The 20,522-nt window shown below is 44.7% G+C and overlaps 1 protein-coding gene across 1 annotated transcript in view; it reads right to left on the reverse strand.

The window, feature by feature from the left end:
* The window catches only part of TSPEAR (thrombospondin type laminin G domain and EAR repeats), a 49,437-nt gene that overhangs the window by 10,652 nt on the left and 18,263 nt on the right, over positions 1–20,522 (reverse strand). Inside the window, exons 4-7 of the mRNA XM_077349156.1 lie at positions 19,874–19,964; positions 11,540–11,696; positions 5,226–5,357; positions 3,316–3,548 (exon numbers count right to left, since the gene is read on the reverse strand). Of these exons, the coding sequence (XP_077205271.1) occupies positions 3,316–3,548; positions 5,226–5,357; positions 11,540–11,696; positions 19,874–19,964 (613 nt within the window). The remainder of the gene's footprint in view (positions 1–3,315; positions 3,549–5,225; positions 5,358–11,539; positions 11,697–19,873; positions 19,965–20,522) is intronic.

The following is a 20,522-nucleotide window of genomic DNA, read 5'->3' on the forward strand; positions in this document are numbered from 1 at the left end:
GAGAGAAGGCAAAAGCGGGGTGTTGTGGGCTACTGAATTTGCCTATGCTAAAAATCATCTCCACCACTGTGGGACCATACCTTGCAATCCTGCTATCAATCTCTGTATGCAAGGTTATCCACCAGTTGGGGGGCAACCAGAAGTCCTAGGTGGCAGGGAATGGGGAGTGCCATTGGACAATGGCTTTATGCCACTTATGAGGGAAACCAGAAGCAACACCATGCAAATCACCAAAGATTCTATGGGGAAAGCATAGAGGTCCCAGGCATTCCTAGACAGGCATATCATCATTTCTGGGTTTTCCCCAGAAATAATACAATGCCATCATCTAACAGTGATTTTAAACACTTTTTCCTTCCTTTCTTCCTGGAGCACACATGGGTAACAGGAGTGGTGTTGAGAGATGCTTACTGTATGCACACTAGTATGCAGGTCCTTAAAAAAGAAGGCAAAAAAGGTAAATCTGGCAAGCTGTGCAGCTCCACAACACACCGGAAGGTCACAGTCCACTAGGTGAAGAACACTAGTTTCTTCAGCTCCAGCAGGACAGAAATGCAGTTCTGGATCAAAGCCTATACCTTATTATGACCAAATTGTCACACAGTATTGAGCAAGTTCAGAATCCTGCATCAGTTTGTGGAACAAAATATTTTAAAAGAGGAAGATGTTTCAAAATCAATCTCAAAACATGCAGTTGAAAGAAACTCATACTAACTGTAGCCGCCTGTGCATAACATGTCACCCAAGTGTTAGGGGGCACATTTCTTTCCTTCATACATCATATGCTTACTGCAATTATAACCAGTGTATCCACTATGTTATACAAAATTCCTGAACAGCTCAAAGAGAGCTCTGTATGGCAAATATAGAATCATAGAATAATATAGTTGGAAGGGACCTCCTGGGTCCTGCACTGTGCAGGACACTCACAACCCTATCGCTCATCCACTGTAACCTGCCACCCCCTTGAACCTTCACAGAATCAGCCTCTCCATCAGATGGCTATCCAGCCTCTGTTTAAAAATTTCCAAAGATGGAGAACCCATCACCTCCCGTGAGGAAGCCTGTTCCACTGAGAAACCGCTCTGTGAGGAACTTCTTCCAGACGTTTAGCCGCTCTAACTGTCAGGAACTTTTTCCGAATGTTTAGACAGAATTTCTTTTGCATTAATTTCATCCCATTGGTTCTAGTCCATTCCTCCGGGGCAAGAGAGAACAACTCTGCTCCATCCTCTCTATGGCACCCTTTAAAATACTTGAAGATGGTTATCAGATCCCCTCTCAGTCGTCTCCTCTCCAGGCTAAAACAGACCAAGCTCCCCCAACCTTTTCTCATATGTCTTGGTCTACAAACCCTTCACCATCCTTGTTGCCCTCCTCTATGAAATTGCTCTTACACAGCGACAAGTATTATCTTAAAAGACATGGATTCCTACATGTTTCTATGATCTGAACTTCTCTGGAGACAAGAAGTCCTGTGGTAGAGTATTTTACATACATTTGAGGTCATCTGTTTGCTAAATCACCCCAGATGAGCTCAGCCCGGGTGGTAGAAGATTCTTAAAACCAACATCTTGAGCAATGCTCTTCTTCTTTTCACAAGAGCTATTTCTGCTAACAAAATGCCTTCCACATGATGTTCTTCCAAACTATTCATTTTCTTTTTGTATAGGGCCTAGTATATTTAATAATTCCAGAGGTTTTGCTGCATTAGGAGTCTTTTGACACTTAATGTCTTGCCAGTTTTTATTCTTGCATAAACTCTCATAGACTAGAGTGTAGGACCCATTTCATACACATGATGAAGTGGAGTCTGGTTCAAAAATGCTCATGATGGAATAAAAGGTTTTTAAAAAATAAATAATTACCAATTGGGGGGCTGCAAGTTAATTTGGGGCTAAACCCATGGGGAGATGGCAAATCCCAAAATTATAACCAGGAAATAATTCAGGATTAGGTCTGTAACATCTTCATACCATTGGATATTGCATTGTTGTTGTGCTTTAACAGTCATTTGCTACTGGATTAGCTTGTCCACACAGGGAAGTCCAGTTATAAACGACTGCTATTCATTGGGATGGGCAAAAGGAACCATAATTTGGCTATTTGGCAATCACAGTGATGGGTTGGTGCAGACTGAGGCTACTGAGGCACTTGACTTATGGTTGCCAACTATAAATTGAAAAAGGTATTTGGGAACCTGGTGAGGGTAGAGTTTAGAGAGGAGAGAGAACTCATTGTAAAATAATGCCATTGAATCTACCCTCCAAACAGCCATTTTCCCCAGGGGAATTAATCTCTGTCACCTGAAGACTGGTTATAATTTTGGCTGTAATTGACAACCCTAATTTGACCATAATATGTTATCAGAGTGAACAGGATGAGGACCTGTGAGAAATCATGGGAACAGGGAGAAGACTGGCATGTGTATGAGTGTAGAAAACCTATTTTATTCTAGAATGGGGAAGATCCAGAATCATTTCTGCTCAGCCATGAAGCTTATTGAACAGCCTCTGGGTCGTCCCTCTCCCAGCCTTATTGGAATACAGCAATGTCTTGTGTGCAAAGAAAAAAAGGAAAGAAGATCCTGCAGAGGGTAGCAAGCTCTAGCCAGACAAAATGGTAGAGTTGCCTGCTCTAGGTTTGGAAATCCCTGGACATTTGGGGGTGGAGAGTGGAGAGGGATCTCAGCAGGGATAATGCCATAGAGTCCAGTTTCTGAAGCTGCCATTTTCTCAGAGAAACTGATTTCTGTTGTCTAGAAATCACAATTTCAGGAGATCCCCAGTCCCATCTGGAGGCTGGCAACCCTGCTTAGGAGGAGCACCTACAATAAAATATTCTTAGGTCTTTCTTACAGAATAGTCTATAACTCTCTCTCAGCTAGTCAGGCAACTAGGTATATCTCTTCTCATTCTTAGCCAGTTTATTAGTTCCAAATGAAACTTCTGTCAGTCGTTAAACAGTTCAGTGTCCTGACTCTGCCAACAAGCCTAACATATCTCATGAGATTGTAGTGTGAAGAAAATGGAGGATGGGAAGACTATGAACATAACCCAGATGTCCTTAGAAATAATGGAGAAATAAAAACATACTAGATGGACAACCCATTTTTTGAACTTATTATTTTATTACTTCTACAAACTGCCTTGTATGGTAGGGCTGGCACAATATAAACCATGCAAATTAATGAGAAACAGAAGTTGGGGAGTTCTGCTGTGCACCTTCCATAAAGCTGTTCAGAAGAAATTCAGGTTTGGCATGCTCCTAGTGGCTTGACAGACTAACAACACTGAAAGATGATTTACAACGTACCTTTTTTCCAACAGTGAAGAATTCCCAGGATTGAGCTTGGTAGGTTGGAAGATTTTGGTAAGCTACAAATTTCTCATCAGTCCATTTGTAGATGGCTGAGCCAGGAGGGGTGTAGCGATTAGCAGTTGCTGCAAAGAGTCCCACCTTGGGAATGATAAAGACTGCAATGCCCATTGTTTCAGAATTTGTAGCAAAACTCTGGTATTCTTCCAGATAGTCCAATCTTTCTTTGACTAGAAAACAGCACAGAATAGGAAGTCAAATATCACTCAATTATGCAGGCCTGGTCCATAGAAAGAAGCCATGTATGCTGCCACCCTGCTCTGCAAAGCATGGAATCTTCCTCTAGTCTACACAGGAAAAGCTTCCTAAGCTGGAGGAAACCTTCAAACTTTGCTGAATGGAATGCCTGCCTCCAAATACATGCTGACACTATCTAAATTTGTGTTTTCATTGTTTAGGTTGGTTGGTTCTCTCCATCCTGTAGTCCTGTTTCTTGAGCCTGTTATCCATTATAGCCTTGTCTGGCCCAGCCTTATTTTGTTCAAGTTTACGTTCTAAACATTGAGACCGCCACACTAATTGAGTAAAGAAAATTACTGTTAAATGGAGGAGAGGAAAACAATATAAGGCTCCTTGCATCCCCCTTTGGAAGAAAGGCAGAGTATAAATGAATGAACACATATTATATTACAGTGCGATCCAGTTTGGTGTAGTAGTTAGGAGTGCAGACTTCTAATCTGGCACGCCAGGTTCGATTCTGCACTCCCCCACATGCAGCCAGCTGGGTAACCTTGGCCTCACCATGGCACTGAGAAAGCTGTTCTGACCGAGCAGTGATATCAGGGCTCTCTCAGCCTCACCCACCTCACAGGGTGTCTGTTGTGGGGAGAGGAAAGGGAAGGCGACCGTAAGCCACTTTGAGCCTCCTTCGGGTAGAGAAAAGTGGCATATAAGAACCAACTCTCTTCTTCTTCTTCTTCTTCTTCTTCTTCTTCTTCTTCTTCTTCTTCTTCTTCTTCTTCTTCTTCTTCTTCTTCTTCTTCTTCTTCTTCTTCTTCTTCTTCTTCTTCCTCTTCTTCCTCTTCTTCCTCTTCCTCTTCTTCTTCTCAAAGTTTCTCATATATAACCCCAATAAAAACAATGGGCTTAGATTGACATAATTCTGCACAGGACTGAACTGTAAACCACCTGATAACCATGTGCAGGTGCCAGTGAATCCCTTCATCCCTAACATTCCCATTGTAATGAGGCTCGTAATGTCTTGCCTCTTTCTGCAATATGAATTGTTCACCCTAAGACTACACATTAGATATATCTACTCTCTTATATTTATACTGGTTTATATATCATTTTAACTATGATCTCCCCCCCCCCCCCGCCAGATCCTGCAAGCTGTATAATGAGAGATGAAGTTTAGGCTGGACAGAAACTTCCTAAATGGTTTGTGCCCTACCCTCCTCATCGTGCCCCATTCTCTCCTCATGCAACATGCTGAGATTGAAGACAGAAAATCTTCAGCTAAAGCCAATGAATCACATTTGAATGTGAGTTAAATGAAATGAGGTTAGTTTCTCTCCCAGTAACTATAATTCTTAACCACAAATTTAATTAGGTTTTTAAGGATCAAAGTTACTGGGATAGGGACCAACATCACTTTGCTAAGGAGCCTGCATTCTTACTTCATGACTAACTGGTGTTAATTGACGAACTTCCATCTTTAAGCTCAGTGTGTTGTGTGAGAGAGGAAGGGAGGGAGCCCCACAGCCCAACAATGAACCTGGTTCATGCCCTTCATAAACTTCACTTTCTAATCCTGTTTTTCACTCAGAGCAATATCTCCCTCCAGTCAGCATTCTCAAGAGCACCAAACAGACCCAACAATTCAGTTGCATTCTGACAACACTTACTTTCTATCAAAGAAATCCACTCCTTCCCATTACAAAGATACAGTCCTTTCTGAGCAGCATTAAACCAGAACTGGCCACTTTCACTCTTGGTGCAACGAGGGCTGAACCCTAAAGTCACCTTCATGTCTGCTTCTGAATGACAACAATAATGCAAAAGAAAAGCAAATGAGTTCCTCTAGAGAAAAGGAAGAGATAAACACTTTCTGTGGTACAACATGTCATGCCATTAGATATTGTATGGTAAAAATACAATATTTAATTGTACTATCTTAGTCATCCTTTAAATATAGACACACCAAAACATAAGGAAGTATGGTAACAAACCTTTCCAAATCTGTGCTGGATTTTAGCAAACCACTGCAAATAGCTTGGACAGATAACAACTGGGAAAAAAGTAATTTAAACTCTGCACCCCCTTTTTTGGCTTGTGATCTTCTAAACATAAGAATGTTTGCTACCTGTTCTATCTGTTACCAAGGAAAAAATGGTATGTGTAGAAGGTATTTGGTACCTGCTGCAGTTATGTCAGCTTTACAGATCTTTTACTTGGCAATATTGTTATAGTACAAGGACTGATTTTAAGAACATCTACAGACATCACACACAACTCTTTGGTCCCCATCCATGCTCATATCCTATTGAAATCAATGGGACAAGTTAGTTGCAATAATTTAAGATTCATTGATTTCCATCAGTTTTGAACATTTATGCCTCAGTACATTAATAGCCCTTAATATGAAGCTAGGTGGTAGAAACTACTTGTTCTTTTCTTGCTGTTTCCATCTAGCCAGTCCATAAGAGCACTCAACAGAGCCATAATTCAAAGCACGCCCAGACAGTACTTACCTTCTGCCATGGAAATCCACTCATTCCCATTGCACAGAAATAGTCCTTTCTGAGCTAGTTCCTACATGGAAATAGCCTCCATCTAGAAAAAAAAATGTATACTATCATGTGTGAAGTTGAACTGCAAATGCATGGGTCAAGAAGCTACCACACACACTTGCTTCCTAACCCATGTGTTCCTGTTAAAATAAGCACCAACTTCACACATGATGGTGAGCAAGGATTCTCTTATATGGAGTTTATCTCCATGTAGAAAAATGTATGAAGTGGCACTGTGAAATCAGCCTTCTCCTTTTCTAATAATGTTCATGATCACCAAACTTTCCCAGAGAATCAAGACTGACCACAAATGCCCTGGGATTGCTTTAAAGACTATGACTGCTTCTGTAACATGATGGTCCTCCATGTAGCAGAAGCAGACATAGGGACAACCTAGTATCCACATATCCTCCAGTAGGCAGCAACAAGGAAGTGAAGAACAAGGAATATGGCAGCAATGTGGGCAAGACCTACAAAAATGCACACCTTCCCATACACACGGCATATAAACATGCACTGAATGAGATCTTTCGGAAAATATCAGGTTAAAGAGAACAGCAAAGTAGAGGAAACCAAGGAAAGTGAACAATTAAGGTAAACAATTAGGTAAACAATTAGGGGATGACTTTGTGTTCCAAAAATGCCTCCTTGAACACCAAACCAAAGTAAATCCTGTATGTGGAAGCAGTCTTTGAGATGGCAAGAAACATTAAAGTTGGAGTTCTTAATCATAGGCACAATGGTTTTTGTTCATTTTCTTCAAAGGAAGAACTACTTGTTCTTAGCTTCAAAGGAATGCTTGTTCAGACTCCCATGCACTGTTTACAGCCACCATGCAGCCATATGTACACATGCATGGATTAGTTCTACCATTCTCTGTGTCTACTTTTTTTATTAATGCCATAAAAGAAACCATGAGTTGTCTGAAACCAGGAGCCTATTCATAAAGGGATCTGTGTGATCCTACGTGATTGCATGAAGTGATGGCCAGAGGCAAAGGCAGTTTTTAAAGGAGAGAACACAAATTTATGGAGGATAGGTCTATCAGAGGTTATAAACCATGGTGGCATTCAGAGGCACTCAGTCTCTGAAATCCCAGTGCCAGGAAGCAACCTCTATGCCCTGTTGGTGGCCTTCCAGAGTAACTGATAGGGCACTGTGTGAGATAGGATGCTGGACTAGATGGACCTCTGGTCTAATCCATCAGGGCTCTTCTTATGTTGTTATGTTATACTCAATCCTGAAACATGAATCCCCCAAGGGCCAGAAGTACCAAGTCATCAGATTGCAGATGACCTCCAATTATATTTCCTCTTCTTAAATCCTGGTGAAGAAATGGAATTTTTGCACAGAGGCCTAGTATAAGTAAAGGGTGGGCTGAGGGTAAACAGATGAAATCTGAGTCTAGATTAAATGGTGATGTGAATAAAGGTAAGGAAACTAGATGATCTTGAGGATATGATTTGCCCTGAATGGGCTGCATTGCCTTTTGAGGAACAAGTCTACAGACAGGAGATATAGCTGGTCCATGTTCTGCTTCTTAACCTGTAGTCAGAAGGGTTTTTCACTATCCTGTACTGGTACACTGGCTCAGCCCTTGTATAGAAGACAGAGGGAGCTAGCTTTTGTGATAGATTTTTATATTTCTTATGAAAAGGCCTGCCAGCAGGTGACATAATTCTAGGGATCCTGGAGGCTGCGATGCCTGCAACCACTAATGAAAGATGTGGAGGCAAGCACAGGGTTAGGGCAGCTGACTCATTCACTGCTGTTCTCTGCTGTGACATTGAGCAACAGCAGGTAATAGAAGCAGCAGGTTTGTGCTGCCCACTTTCCCAAGGGGCAAGACGTTTCACATGCAACACTGAGGCAGGACATCAGATTTTCCAAACCACCACAGACTCTCAAAAGAACCTGTGCCCCAAGGTGCTTCAGCCAACGTGGTTGTCTCCTCTATCTCAGCCTCCCCCCATTTTAACTCCAAGCCTGTTGTTTGTTTCTCTTTCTCTCTTCCTCCCTTCCCTCCCAATACATACACAAGTCCAGACAGACAACCTGACGCCCCTAGTCTCAGCTGGAACAGGCCATATCTACCAGGCTCATCAGGTATTTTAATATGGTCATCAAGAACTGTCTCGTAACCATTAGTGCTCTCAGAGGTATATTCTTTTTTCATATGTCCGGGCTCTCACCAGGTATTTCACCAAGCACACAGCACCCATTCCAAGTACATAAACAATCATTGCTTAGCCAGATTGCACCTTTCCTCTTGCTTTTCCATGCCACCCTCCTAGTAAGATCTTCTCATTACACCAAATGATCCACTGATCTCCAAGCCTCCCGTCTGCAGCCAACTTACAGCAGGAGCAAGCATACCCAACTGGAGAGTGAAAGGAATCGGCACCAGCAACTGTAGGCCCACCCTGGCTTTCCCTTTTAAGAACCTTGTTTATTTTCTGTGCCAAGAAATTGTGAAGTCTGTGTTCTCTACAAATGGTACATATGGAGTAAATTTGGGGAGTACTGCTCATTTTGGATAAATTGTGCTCTACTAGTGTGCCAGGAAGCACATATTGCCAACATAACACATTTGCATGACTCATGTGTTGTACCAGTCCCCCCCCCCAGCTCTCTTGAGCTACAAAAAGAGCATAGGAAAGGATTGCAGAGCTCTGCTTGCGGCAAATATGAATGTAGACCTGTTCATCAAATGCTGGGGAAGTCATATAAAGAGCTCTCCTATTTATTTTTACTTGAGAACAGAGCTGTTACGTTTGCTTAAAACACTGAAAGCATAGTGACACAAGATACACCAATTACAAGAAATCAACATGGCAATTTCTGGAAGAAAGAGGGGGGGAAAAATAATATAACATTAAAAACTCTTCCGCCTCCGTCTATAAAATAACATGAAATGCTAGCCCTTGTTGTACATCCACCTATTGTTTGATATTGTGCTCTTATTACTGTACAAGTAAGCTAACCCGCTGTACGTACAATACAGCAGGTGCTAGCGGGGCAGCGCGCAGCCGGCGAGTGGGCAGGCTGCCATGTCCCGCATGCCGGCGGTCTGACGCGTCGGAAGCGCTTCGTGCCTCTTGACGCGTCAGGCCGCCGGCAAGGGAGCAACTGCGAGCTGCGCTGTGCATGGCGGCAGGGCAGGAATCGGAGAGGCCAATCGGCAGGCGCTTTGCGCCTGCCGATTGGCCCCGCCGATGGTCTGTCCGGAGGAAGGGGCCAATCGGCACCCTTCCTCATCCCGGACAGAGCCCGCCCTACCTTCTCCCCCCAAGCCCTTACGGCTTTATTTAGTCCATGGCGCCCACGGGCGCCACAGGCAGGTTAGGATTTTGCAACTGAATTGGCTTGTTCCAAAAGGATAATCCAGTTGCGAATTATTCAGATAGCTGCAAGGTCAGAACAATATCGAGCAAACTGGATGTAAATACTGGAATCTACTCTGACTCCAGGCTTTAAAAAAATGTAATTAAGAGGGGAGTAAAGGAGGTTATTGTAGATGGTGTGAGTAAGTGTGATGAGTAGAGACAGAATTAGAGGAAGTTGACTGTGATGCAGAACATTCAGGGAGGATTGGGGTGAGGAAGGGGAGGGCCCAGTTGGGTCAGGGATACCAACTATCAGAGGGCATGGCAGATGGGCAGTGGGAGGAGATGGGATAATACAAGTGAGAGAAGCTATTTGCCTAACAGAACTCCCCCCCCCCTCAATTTCATATGGGTATGCTCGCACTCCTTCTAATCTCCATTCCATCCCTAGAGATGCAGGGCTGGAGACTAGGATGATTAACCCAACTCCGACACTGATGTTGTGTAACACCTGGCAAATTAATACAAAGCCTCAACCCTGCAGGCATATTTTGCAGAGTACAAGGTGGACCTGGCATGTGTTACCAAGACCTGGGTGAAGGAAGGCAAAATGGTCACCTTAAAAGAGCTAGCCTCTCCCGGGTTTTCAGGACTTTATCAATCTTAGACTTTGGGGAGGGGGGTGACAATATTTGTCCAGGAGGCTTATTCCCATTCCCAGCACCAACAATCCCAGATACTGCATGTCTTAGCCTGGGGTGGGACTCGGCCAAAGGCTTGGCCATCTGGTTGATGAATCATCCACCTAATGCACCACCAGATACCCTCTTGGGACTGCTAGAGGTGGTGGCCATCTGGACACTGCACTTTCCCAGATGGACCATTCTGGGGTAGCTTCAATGTCCATGCAGTTCTGCCAGCCACCGTACATGGCTCAGAACTGATATCATCAATGTAGACACTGGGATTCTTGCAAGTTGTTGCTGGTCCAAACCATCAAGCAGGCCACACCCAAGATTTGATCTTTGGTACAGGGGTAGATGTAGATCTGATGTAGATTTTATGGTCAGATGACTATTCCATGAAGGCCCAGCTCCATATACTGACTCCTTCCTGTGTAGGCAGAAGGTATCTATTTTATTTAACATTTTTATGTACTCTCTGACCCAGTTGGTCTGAGGATTTGACGGGTGTCAATAATATGCCAATAACATCCAGCTCTATTTCCTGATGGATGGCCATCTGGACTCTATCCAGAAACATTCTCCAGCTGCCTGCAAGCAGTAATGGTCTGGGGTAAGCAGAGTCACCTGAAACTCAGCCCTTCCAAGATGGAGGTTCTGTGGCTGGGGAGGAGAGGACCAGGAGAAGAAGCACACTTGCCCTGCCTAGATGGTGTGCAGCTCATGGCTGCATCATCTGCTAGGAATTTGGGCACGATCTTTGATGCTTCCTTATCTATGGAAACTCAGGTCACTAGAGTAGCTCAGCTGGCTTTCTACCATCTCTGTTAAGCTAAGCTACTAGTGCCCTACTTGGCCCCAAAACATCTAGCCACAGTGATCCATGAGACAGTCATCTCCAGGCTAAATCACTGTAACTCACTCTACATGGGCCTTCAGCTGGAAACTGCAACTGGTCCAGAATGCAGAGGCTCAGATCCTCACTAGGACAACCTGGAGGGCCCATATCTGGTGTGTTCTCAGACAACTGCACTGGCTCCCAGTTGAATTCCTGATCAGATTCAAGGTTTTGGTATTAAACTTCAAGGCCATTTGTGGTTTGGCCTTTCATACTTGAGAGACTGACTAACTGGCTGGGGCCTCTGGTAGTAGTCAGAGATCTCTTGGGTTACATCTGAACCCCAGAGACAAAAATAGTACCTAACAAACAGGCTGGTAATCCCCAGCACCAGAGATGTACGCTTGGCCTCATACAGGGCCAGAGCCTTTTCAGTTCTGGCCCCAACCTGTTAGAATGAACTCCTGGAAGAGCTGTGGGTCCTGCAGTAATTCTCACAGTTCTGAAGGGCCTGCATAATGTATCTCTGTTCTACAATTTTCATATGCAAGGTTGTGAAGCACTCTGTTCCGTATTACTGACCGTAAGGGTATTTCAGCAGCTCATTTCCCACTGGTTTCACGGGGAGATCCTGTAGTATTTGGGGAATGGAGAGCACTGCTAGGTTAAAGTTCATGCCAGTGCACATCCGTGAGGTAGCGTCAGATCCTGGCAAGAGGACTAGCTGCCTTAATAAGCCCTGAAAAGAGAGGAAGAAAAACTAGGGAATCAATTCTTTCATGCTTATGTTGGGGTATAGGGGGGTTAACACCAGATTTAATTTATTTAAAGAAAGAAGCTCTGGGGCTTAAACTTGTCTGAATATCAGTGGCCTAGAAATTCGAACTTCTAATCCTTGACACAAAGGGGCTAACTGAGATTCCTGATGGAAGAAATTTACTACTCAATATGTACTCCTTATTTTTTTTTCTTAATTTGAGAGCTGAGCTCTGCCACTGAAAACATGGTCCAGGGCTGGACTCACAGGTTGAACCTCAGCTCAAACTAAGCCCTAGATCTGTGTTTCTTCTCACTGTCAGACTGTGCACAGTAATAGCTTCTCACCAATGTCTACATGACGGGTGAACAATTACAGCATCTAGGCAATCCCTGCCCTTTGGCTTTTATTTTTATATTTTACATTCCAGAAATAGTAATAATACATATGACACACAACCCAAAATATTAACAACAAAGGGTATATATAATTTAAAGCCAAGTGTTGTAGGCAAGGATTCTGAGGTTTCAGAAAACAGTTGATAATAGGGCATTCCAATTTGCTATACTGGCTTTCCCACCCTCTCCATCCCTGGATCAGTTTCAGCCTCCCTACTGGCCACAGAATGGCAAAGAGAGGGGGGCTGGGGCCTCTGGTAGTAGTCAGAGATCTCTTGGGTTACATCTGAACCCCAGAGACAAAAATCAGTTCATCTGGAGAAAATGGCTGCTTTGGAAGGTGACCTTTATAGCATTATACCCAGTTGAAGTTCCTCCCATCTCCAAACTCCCCAAACCCTGCCCTTCCCAGGTCCCACCCCCAAAAGTCTCCAGGTATTTACCAACCTAGAGCTGGTAGCTCTATTCAGGCACCTTGGTCCTCTCCCTTTCCTCCAAGAGAGCACAACCTTGTCCCCTCTCACTCTCTGGCCCTGTGCACTCCATCCAGTTTTTCTTCTCTGACTTAACTTAGAAAATTCCATCACATACCACTCCTTAGATCTTGGTTCCGGTTAAAATTCTGCCCCACCTCTTCCTGGAAGTGATAAAAAGAGGATGGATACCTGCTCTCATAGCTGCCTGGCCTTTGTTTTTAAAGGTATCAGGCCCAGCCCCCTTTTTCCATCTTTTTGCGATACTGATCTTTCCCAGCTACCAGGCTTCACCCTTACAGGCTGCTACTGAGCTGTCCAGGGTGAGTTATGCATGTAAAAGTTATCATTGAAGCCAGCACACTGACCCTTTTAAATTGTTGTTTTTAAAAATGGCTGTGCTTTTCTAAAGGATTTGTGCTGAAAGACAGACTTACAACGGTAAATAGTGGGGTGGGGACAATTCCTCTGTTGTGCTAGACACTCATTGGCAGGCCATAGTCAGCTGCAGTGTAACATGACATTGCAGCTGACCATGGCACATGCTGCTGGCAGGGCCTTATGACACGGAGACCTCAACAAGAAATTTCTGTGGGGGCACACAACCTTTTGAAAGCACTACAATCTGTCCCTCTCATGGGGATGCCGTTCCTTGTAGAGAGTAGAATGAAATGCTTTCAAATGCCTCTGAGGGAGTTAATTAATTTTTTGCTGGTGTAGCGTTGTCATAGCGGAGGTGGGAAGGTCTGCGCTGAACAAGGAGTGCATCAAGCTCCCATTGGTGGACAAAGGTCTAGAGGCTGTCCATTTCCCTCACTGGTGTATGGTGGCACAGGGGAGGAGATCAAACCACACTAGCATTTGTGCATGCAAAAATACTGTTTTTATGACTGTTGTAAAAGAAGGGTCATTTTATAGCTAGTTTTATACTGAAAAGACACAATGGCTGCTCTGAGGGGGGAATGCTGTGTATAATAAAAAATACAATGATGGCTTTTCCATGGCAAAACCAGTTCCACATGCAGAAATAAAAACACCATCTTTTTGGACAGACTTTTTCTGAGGTTTCCTGCTATGGACCCAGGTCTCAGCTTCCCCTCTAGCAGTGGTGGGGGCCACTACCTGGTTGGAGCCTGTCACTGCTTGCCCTCCTGGATTTCAGGAGCCAACCCCAGACATACATATGTAGTTGTTACATATGTAGCCTTGTAGGGCTGTCATATCTCCCACTAGAGTGGGAGACTTCTTGATGGCAGCCCCTGATCATACCCTTCCTCCGCTGCTGCTTGGTAGGGTGGATGGAACAAAATTCTGGGGAAATTGCTGTTGTGACAACAATTCTGATGTTGTTCTGCAAGTGATGTCACTCTGTCAGAATGACAGCAGTACGAATTTTCTCATCCCTTGATGTCTGATTCATATTTCCCTGTACCAATTCTATGGTAGAATTCACCCCGGTGTGTCCAACATGCCTACGTCACTTCTGGGTCACACAGGAAGTCACATGAGCATGTTTCTGGAATATGCGAAGAAACCCCCAGCTCTCAGTAAGCTCACCCCCCCCCCATTCCCTGCCAATCGCCCAGAGAGACCTGGAAGCTATAATATTTAGTGGCTTGTGTAATATGTGGCCCTGCACACCATGTAGAGGAAGACTGAAGCAGGGACTATCAGCAGGCACTGGATATGTGCTAATGTACTGCACTGAATCTGGCTAAACTCAAATTGTTGGCACAATTAATTCAAGGTTTATATCCATTAGCTTTTGCCAAGTTCAGTTATTATATTGCTACTAGGGACCAAGTCCGTTGTACTTGTAAATACAAAGGGGCGCTAGGTGTGCTTTTGGGGCCCTCGGCAGCGGTGTAGCCTTCCCCCCAGGCCCAGAAGCACACCCGCGGCCTCCTCGAAGTCTGGACTCTGAGGCATTGTACGATTTTGAAGTCCCACCTCCAAAACTCTAGGAATATTTCCAACCCAGGGGTAGCCAACCTCCAGGTGGGGCCTGGAGAGCTCCTGGAATTACAGCTCATCTTCATAGTATAAAGATCAACTCCCCAGGCAGAAAGGGCTACTTTGGACAGGGTTCTGGTAGAGAAGAAACATTTAAGGGCTTCCACACAGGTTGTTGTTGAATTGAAAGACTTGATGCCTACTGCACATGGTTGTTGTGCAGATGAAACAGAAGACAAAAGAACCTCTGCAACAGCATCCAGTTTCTTCTGCAGAATAATGCTGGGCAGTGGCCTCAAATCTGCAGAGAGTTGCAAAGAAATACACATGGCTTGGCTGTGTCTAACCCCCGGCCAGAGCAGTATTTTAAGTGAGAAGGGGTTTTTCTGTGGCCTCCCTCAGCCGTTTGGCAGAAGGAGAAATCCCCCCCCAAAGGAATGCCCACCCCCATGCCCTGAGGCTCCCCTGCGTTGCTCTCGGAAATGCCTCCCTCCCCTCAGTCAGGGGCTGTTAAAGGCTCCTTCGCAGCAGGCCTGAATGGAGGGGGAGGTAGCGCACTCACCAGCCTCCTGCCAGCTCTGTCAGTGTTCTGAGGCAATTTACAGTTGGACACAACAGTTAGGACAGTCTTGGGACAAAAAGGGCTGGCACAGCCTGTCCAAGCCTCTGTTCTCATCCCCCTTGGAAGCCCTACTGACCTCCTCTCCCTGCGGTGGTCAGGAGCAGACTGGCAGCGATGTCTCCAGATTGCCCCTGGCTGGGCTGGGTGGGCGGGTCTGTCCTGGTGAGGGCCCAATCGGAAGGCACTTCGTACCTTCCAGTTGGCCCCTCACCCGACTGGCTGGAATTCTTGTCAATCCAGGCGAGGGACCAATCAGCACCTTCTGCTATCCTGGATTGCCCCCCCTTTATCCTCCCACTTAGGCCTTAACCAATTATTTATACCAGCGGTTTACAGATGTAGATAGGCAAAATTAGTTGGATCTGGTGCACCTGGTAAGTGGGAAGTGACACGTGTTTTCCTTCCCCCATATCATCTAAACTATCCCTAATGCTACCATCCAAGGTGTGTAACAGCCCAGTGACACCCACCCTAAGATAATGTGATGAACACTGTCTTTGAAAGAGCACTCTGCCCATGGTTAGCTATGTAGAGACGGAACCAAAGGTAGCTCCCCCCCACCCCCGAATTATCTGCATCCTTGAGGTTATAAGGTTCTCTGTGGAGAAAGTTTAAGTATGTGGTATAGATATTCACTCCACTATTTGAACTAGTAAATAGGTGAGAGAAACACACACACTCCAAAATGATGAATTGGAGTCAAATGGGAAAGGCTTTCCTCTTGGGTTCTTAAATGGATGCTTTCTCCGTGGTTTTCATTCAGCTTGAGAGACATAATAGATCTTTTGGAAGTGTAACCTGATCCTTTGTGCACAGGCATATATCTTTAAATTTAGAATCCAAAGGGTAATTTCCCATTCTCCCTCTTCCTAACATCCCCTGGGAGCCAATTTCAGCACTACCCTAATATGGTTCTTTCAGCCACCCATCCTGAACACCCACCCACACCCTTAACATAAATACTTTGGCTTTTCACCAGGTGTAGATTTTAGATGTACGCTTCAGGCTGCTTTATCTTAATCTGATTTTAATAAGTGATATTTACGTGTAAGATGAAAATCATTATAAATCACGTCAGTTAATGTCTTTCTTTTCTTCCTGTTTATTCTGTCTGATGTAAGAAAGGGTACATTACTAGGGCACATTTCTTACTAATAGTTTAAATACATAAGAGTTGCTGACCACTGTAACAAAACATCAAGAGGGAAAGTAGTTTATTGTGAATACGTTGTTTTTTTTTAAATAAATGTTTTTGGCATGAGAAAGGACTTGACTAAAGTCGGAATGTCATATAAAACAGTGGTCCCCAACCTTTCTGAGGTTGGGGACCGGCAGGGTATCGGGGCGTGGCCCGCGGCCTGCGCGGGCCACGCCCACACATCGCCCACGCCCACACATCGCCCACGCCCGCGGACCGCGCCCTCACATCGGGCCACGCCTGCGGGCCGCGCCCGCGCATCGGGGCGCAGCCGCGCATCGGGGCGCAGCCGCGCATCGGGCCGTGCCCGCATGGGCGCGGCCGGCCCTGATTCCCTCTCCCCGCCCTCCCGCAGTAAGAAGCTTCCCGGGCCACAAGCTTGCGGCCTGGGAAGTTTTTTACTGCGGGGGGGGAGAGGGAGCTGCGGCCCGGCACCACAGCCTTCGCGGCCCAGCACCGGGCCGCGGCCCGCAGGTTGGGGACCACTGATATAAAATCTGAAGTCTGATACAAAATTCAAATTTAAGGAATTTTGGTTTTCAGGACAAATGGCTGAAATTCAGTACAAGTTTTATATGTTCCTAGCAGGGCCTTGTGCTCTGCAGGTACCAACTTACTGACCATTCCTGGCCCTAGGGAAGCTCACCTGACCTCAACCAGGGCCAGGGCTTTTTCGGTCCTGTCCCCTACCTGGTGGAATGAGCTCCTGGAGGAGCTGCAGGCCCACAGAGAGCTTTCTGCTTTCCAGAGGGCCTGCAAAATGGAGCTCTTCCACCAGGTTTCTGGTCAGGGCCAGTGCTAGAACTAATGGTATGAGTCCCCTCTTCCTGTTGGCATCCACCTTGGCACGATACATCTGGTTTCCCCCATGCTGACCTTGTAAGGTAGTGTCTTAGAAGACAATGGTTTTGCCATCTGTTGAAGTTATTTTTTTATGTAGATATTGAGGTTTTAATGGGATTTTATTGTATTATTGTATGGATTTTTTTGTGTAGCCGGTTTTGAGAGCAACGGGCTATAAATCCAATCAATCAATCAATAAATAAAGTCACCACTTGCACAAACTTCTTCATTCAAGGGTGATGTTTTCACACCCCAACCAAACAACTTGCAAACAATCATGGTCCACCACCGTTTCAGCTGCCACAGTGCTGCTCACCAAATACAAATTCTGAAAAAATGTTCAAAGTTTGGGCATAAAAAACTGAGCCAAGATATGCAAAAGCAGTATAATTTCTTCCACATAATTTCTTGTACCTTTCTTGCATCTTGTCTTTTCAGCACAGAACCAATCCCACTCCACCGCCTCATTCAATTTTACTCAAGTAGAGAGGCAGGTCCACACATCTCAGGGTTTGAAAGGGGGGTTGCTGCCCGCTAAAGTAAATGAGGAAGCCTCATCATTCTGAGCACCATTTCCATGGTGACCATGTGATCTGATGTTATGAGGAAGGAAGAAAATCCCCTCTAGATTCATTCTCTCTCCGTGTTAGAAACCTTGGTCATTCTGGCTGGTAGTTTCTCTACTTTTTCCAGTGCTGTGTTATTGCATCTCTCTTATAGATGGTATTAACAGCATCTTAGTTTTATATGAATTAGAAACACTGAATTTGCTTTTTCACTACTATTGTACAGTGAATGGAACTTTCCATGAGCTTGCCATCTCAATCCTACAACTCCTTTCCTGTGTCATTATTTCCAAACTCCAACCTTGCCAGCTAGGACTTTTTTGCCCCAACTTGCCTCACTTTCCACACCTTTACACTGAATCTCATTTGCCATTTTGTTTCCAATACATCCAGTTAGGAAAGATCATTCTGGGGTATTTCTAGTTTTGGATTTAATTATCTTCAGTCACTTGGTGTTATCTACAAACCTGATTATCTCTCTGCTCAACCTTTAGTGCAATACAGATCCCTGGAGTAAATTTTAGAGAGTGCATCTAGTCTGCCATGTCCGTAGCACATTCCAGCATGAAGGAAAGATGCATAAAACACCTAAGCTCTAAGGCAGGGGTAGTCAACCTATGGTCCTCCAGATGTTCATGAACTACAATTCCCATGAGCCCCTGCAAGCATTTGCTGGCAGGGACTCATGGGAATTGTAGTTCATGAACATCTGGAGGACCACAGGTTGACTACCCCTGCTCTAAGGCATACATAATACAAGCCTTAAGTGATATTTCATCAAGGAATATGAGGCATGGTCAACCCATAACTATCACCTCCAATCCATCAAAGCAGCCTAACATCCAATAAGCTCAGAATGGACCATCAAGAAGACAGTTTCACCATCACTTCACATCTGGATCTCTCCAAGTTTGTGGCCAAGAAGCAAACACAAATAATAGTTAATGCAAATTCAGATATCACAACTTATTAAAATTAATGCAAAGACTTCCTATGCCAGGAAGTCTTCGATCTCAGATTAATATCTGAGAGGAAGAGCAGTCCCAGTTTGTTCATGATGTCTGATGACAAGGCAACACTGTGCCTGAACTCTTCAAGTAATGTTTGCCTGGGTGATGCCATATTGTGTAAAGGGAGATGCATCCTCTGAGCATCCTGTGGTTATATACCAGGAAGCTACAGATAATTGCATTTCTGCAATTATCTAAGTGCCTGTCTACCCCAGGTCCCTGCACAGTAAAAGAGTTGCATTACTTTCTCACATTTTGTACAGTTCACTAGAAGACACAAGGAGTAACACAGAGAAAGTACATATGCCACACAAAGTGTGATTTGGCTCTGAATTTGCATCTGTTGGAGAGAATTGTGTGCCTCTGATCTTACTGTCTGTGCCCCAAGGAATAGGTTGTTTTCATTCATTACACAATGAAAAAGGAGAATCTGGGAATTGTGGTTCTGTGACAGTACTAAAGATCTCTAAGAGGAATTCTCAACCAAACTACATTTCCCAAGATTCTTTGAGAGGAAAGCCATGACAGTTAAGGTGGTATAAAACTGTTGTAGGTTTGTACTATAAATGAGCCCACATGTATGGCACAGTTAGTTCAATCCCTGCAGAACGGCTATATCGCTGCAGTTCCCGGCCCTAGGGAAGTAAGCCTGGCCTTGACCAGGGCCAGGGCCTTTTCAGTCCTGGCCCCTACCTGGCGGAATGAGCTCCCGAGTGAGCTGCGGGCCCTGTGGGAGCTATCAGCATTCCGCAGGGCCTGCAAGATAGAGCTCTTCAACCAGGCTTTTGGTTGAGGCTAGGGTCAGCGAATGAGAGCTATCACCCCCCCCCCCTTGGGAGTAGTAGGTTACATCTTCTCCCCCATTCTTCCCTGCCGCTCTGATAGCAGGGGGTGGGAACAAGAGTGTTTTCCGCCATGTTGGGATTGTTTTAAAGTCTTTTAATGGGTATTTTAATGGGATGAAGACTACTGTTACCCGCCAAGAGCCTTCGGGGAGTGGCAGGAAATAAATCTAAAAACAACAACAACAACAACAACAACAACAACAATAATAATACCCACTCTTAAATGCAATCAAACTACATATTATACTCACATTGAAGAAACCTTTTCTTCTCCTTCTGCTCCCTACATAAAAGCGTGATCCTGTCACAGTCAAGGATGTAGGGAAAGGAACATCAGCAATCCTAACAGTTAAACAAAAAAGAAATGTGGGTCCAGACAGCTACAGGCACCATCAGGCTGGGAATACCAGCAGAGAGAAAAATCTGGGTGACACGAATTAAAAGTACAACTTTCATGAGTAGGAATTGGCATAAACCAGCTCACGAGCTAAAGTTAATGACAAATTTTGGGCAGTTCATGTTTCGCGAAGTGAAGTTCATGGCAGGTCAACCAACATGAACGTTCTGCAAACTTTCAAGCTGTTTGTGATGGTCTGTGAATGGATACATTTATAGACACACTCAATCTAAATGTTTACCAAACATTAAAGCATCAGGGGGGAGAACTTGGAGGGCATATAGACAAGCATCTAGGGAAGATCCTCTGTGACTTGGCTGTCTCTAGTTTGAACAGGATCATTTCTATACACTTCTGAACCACTCTCTACACTCCTGAATGCCCATCATTTCCCCAGAAAGCACTTCTTTGGGGGGCCATAACTAAGACCCTGTAAATCCAAATCCAATCCTCACCTAACTTGGAGGTCAGGTAGGAAAGAATGGTCCTGAGATCCCTTATGA

The sequence above is a fragment of the Paroedura picta genome, chromosome 8, assembly GCF_049243985.1.
Source record: "Paroedura picta isolate Pp20150507F chromosome 8, Ppicta_v3.0, whole genome shotgun sequence".
NCBI lineage: Eukaryota > Metazoa > Chordata > Lepidosauria > Squamata > Gekkonidae > Paroedura > Paroedura picta.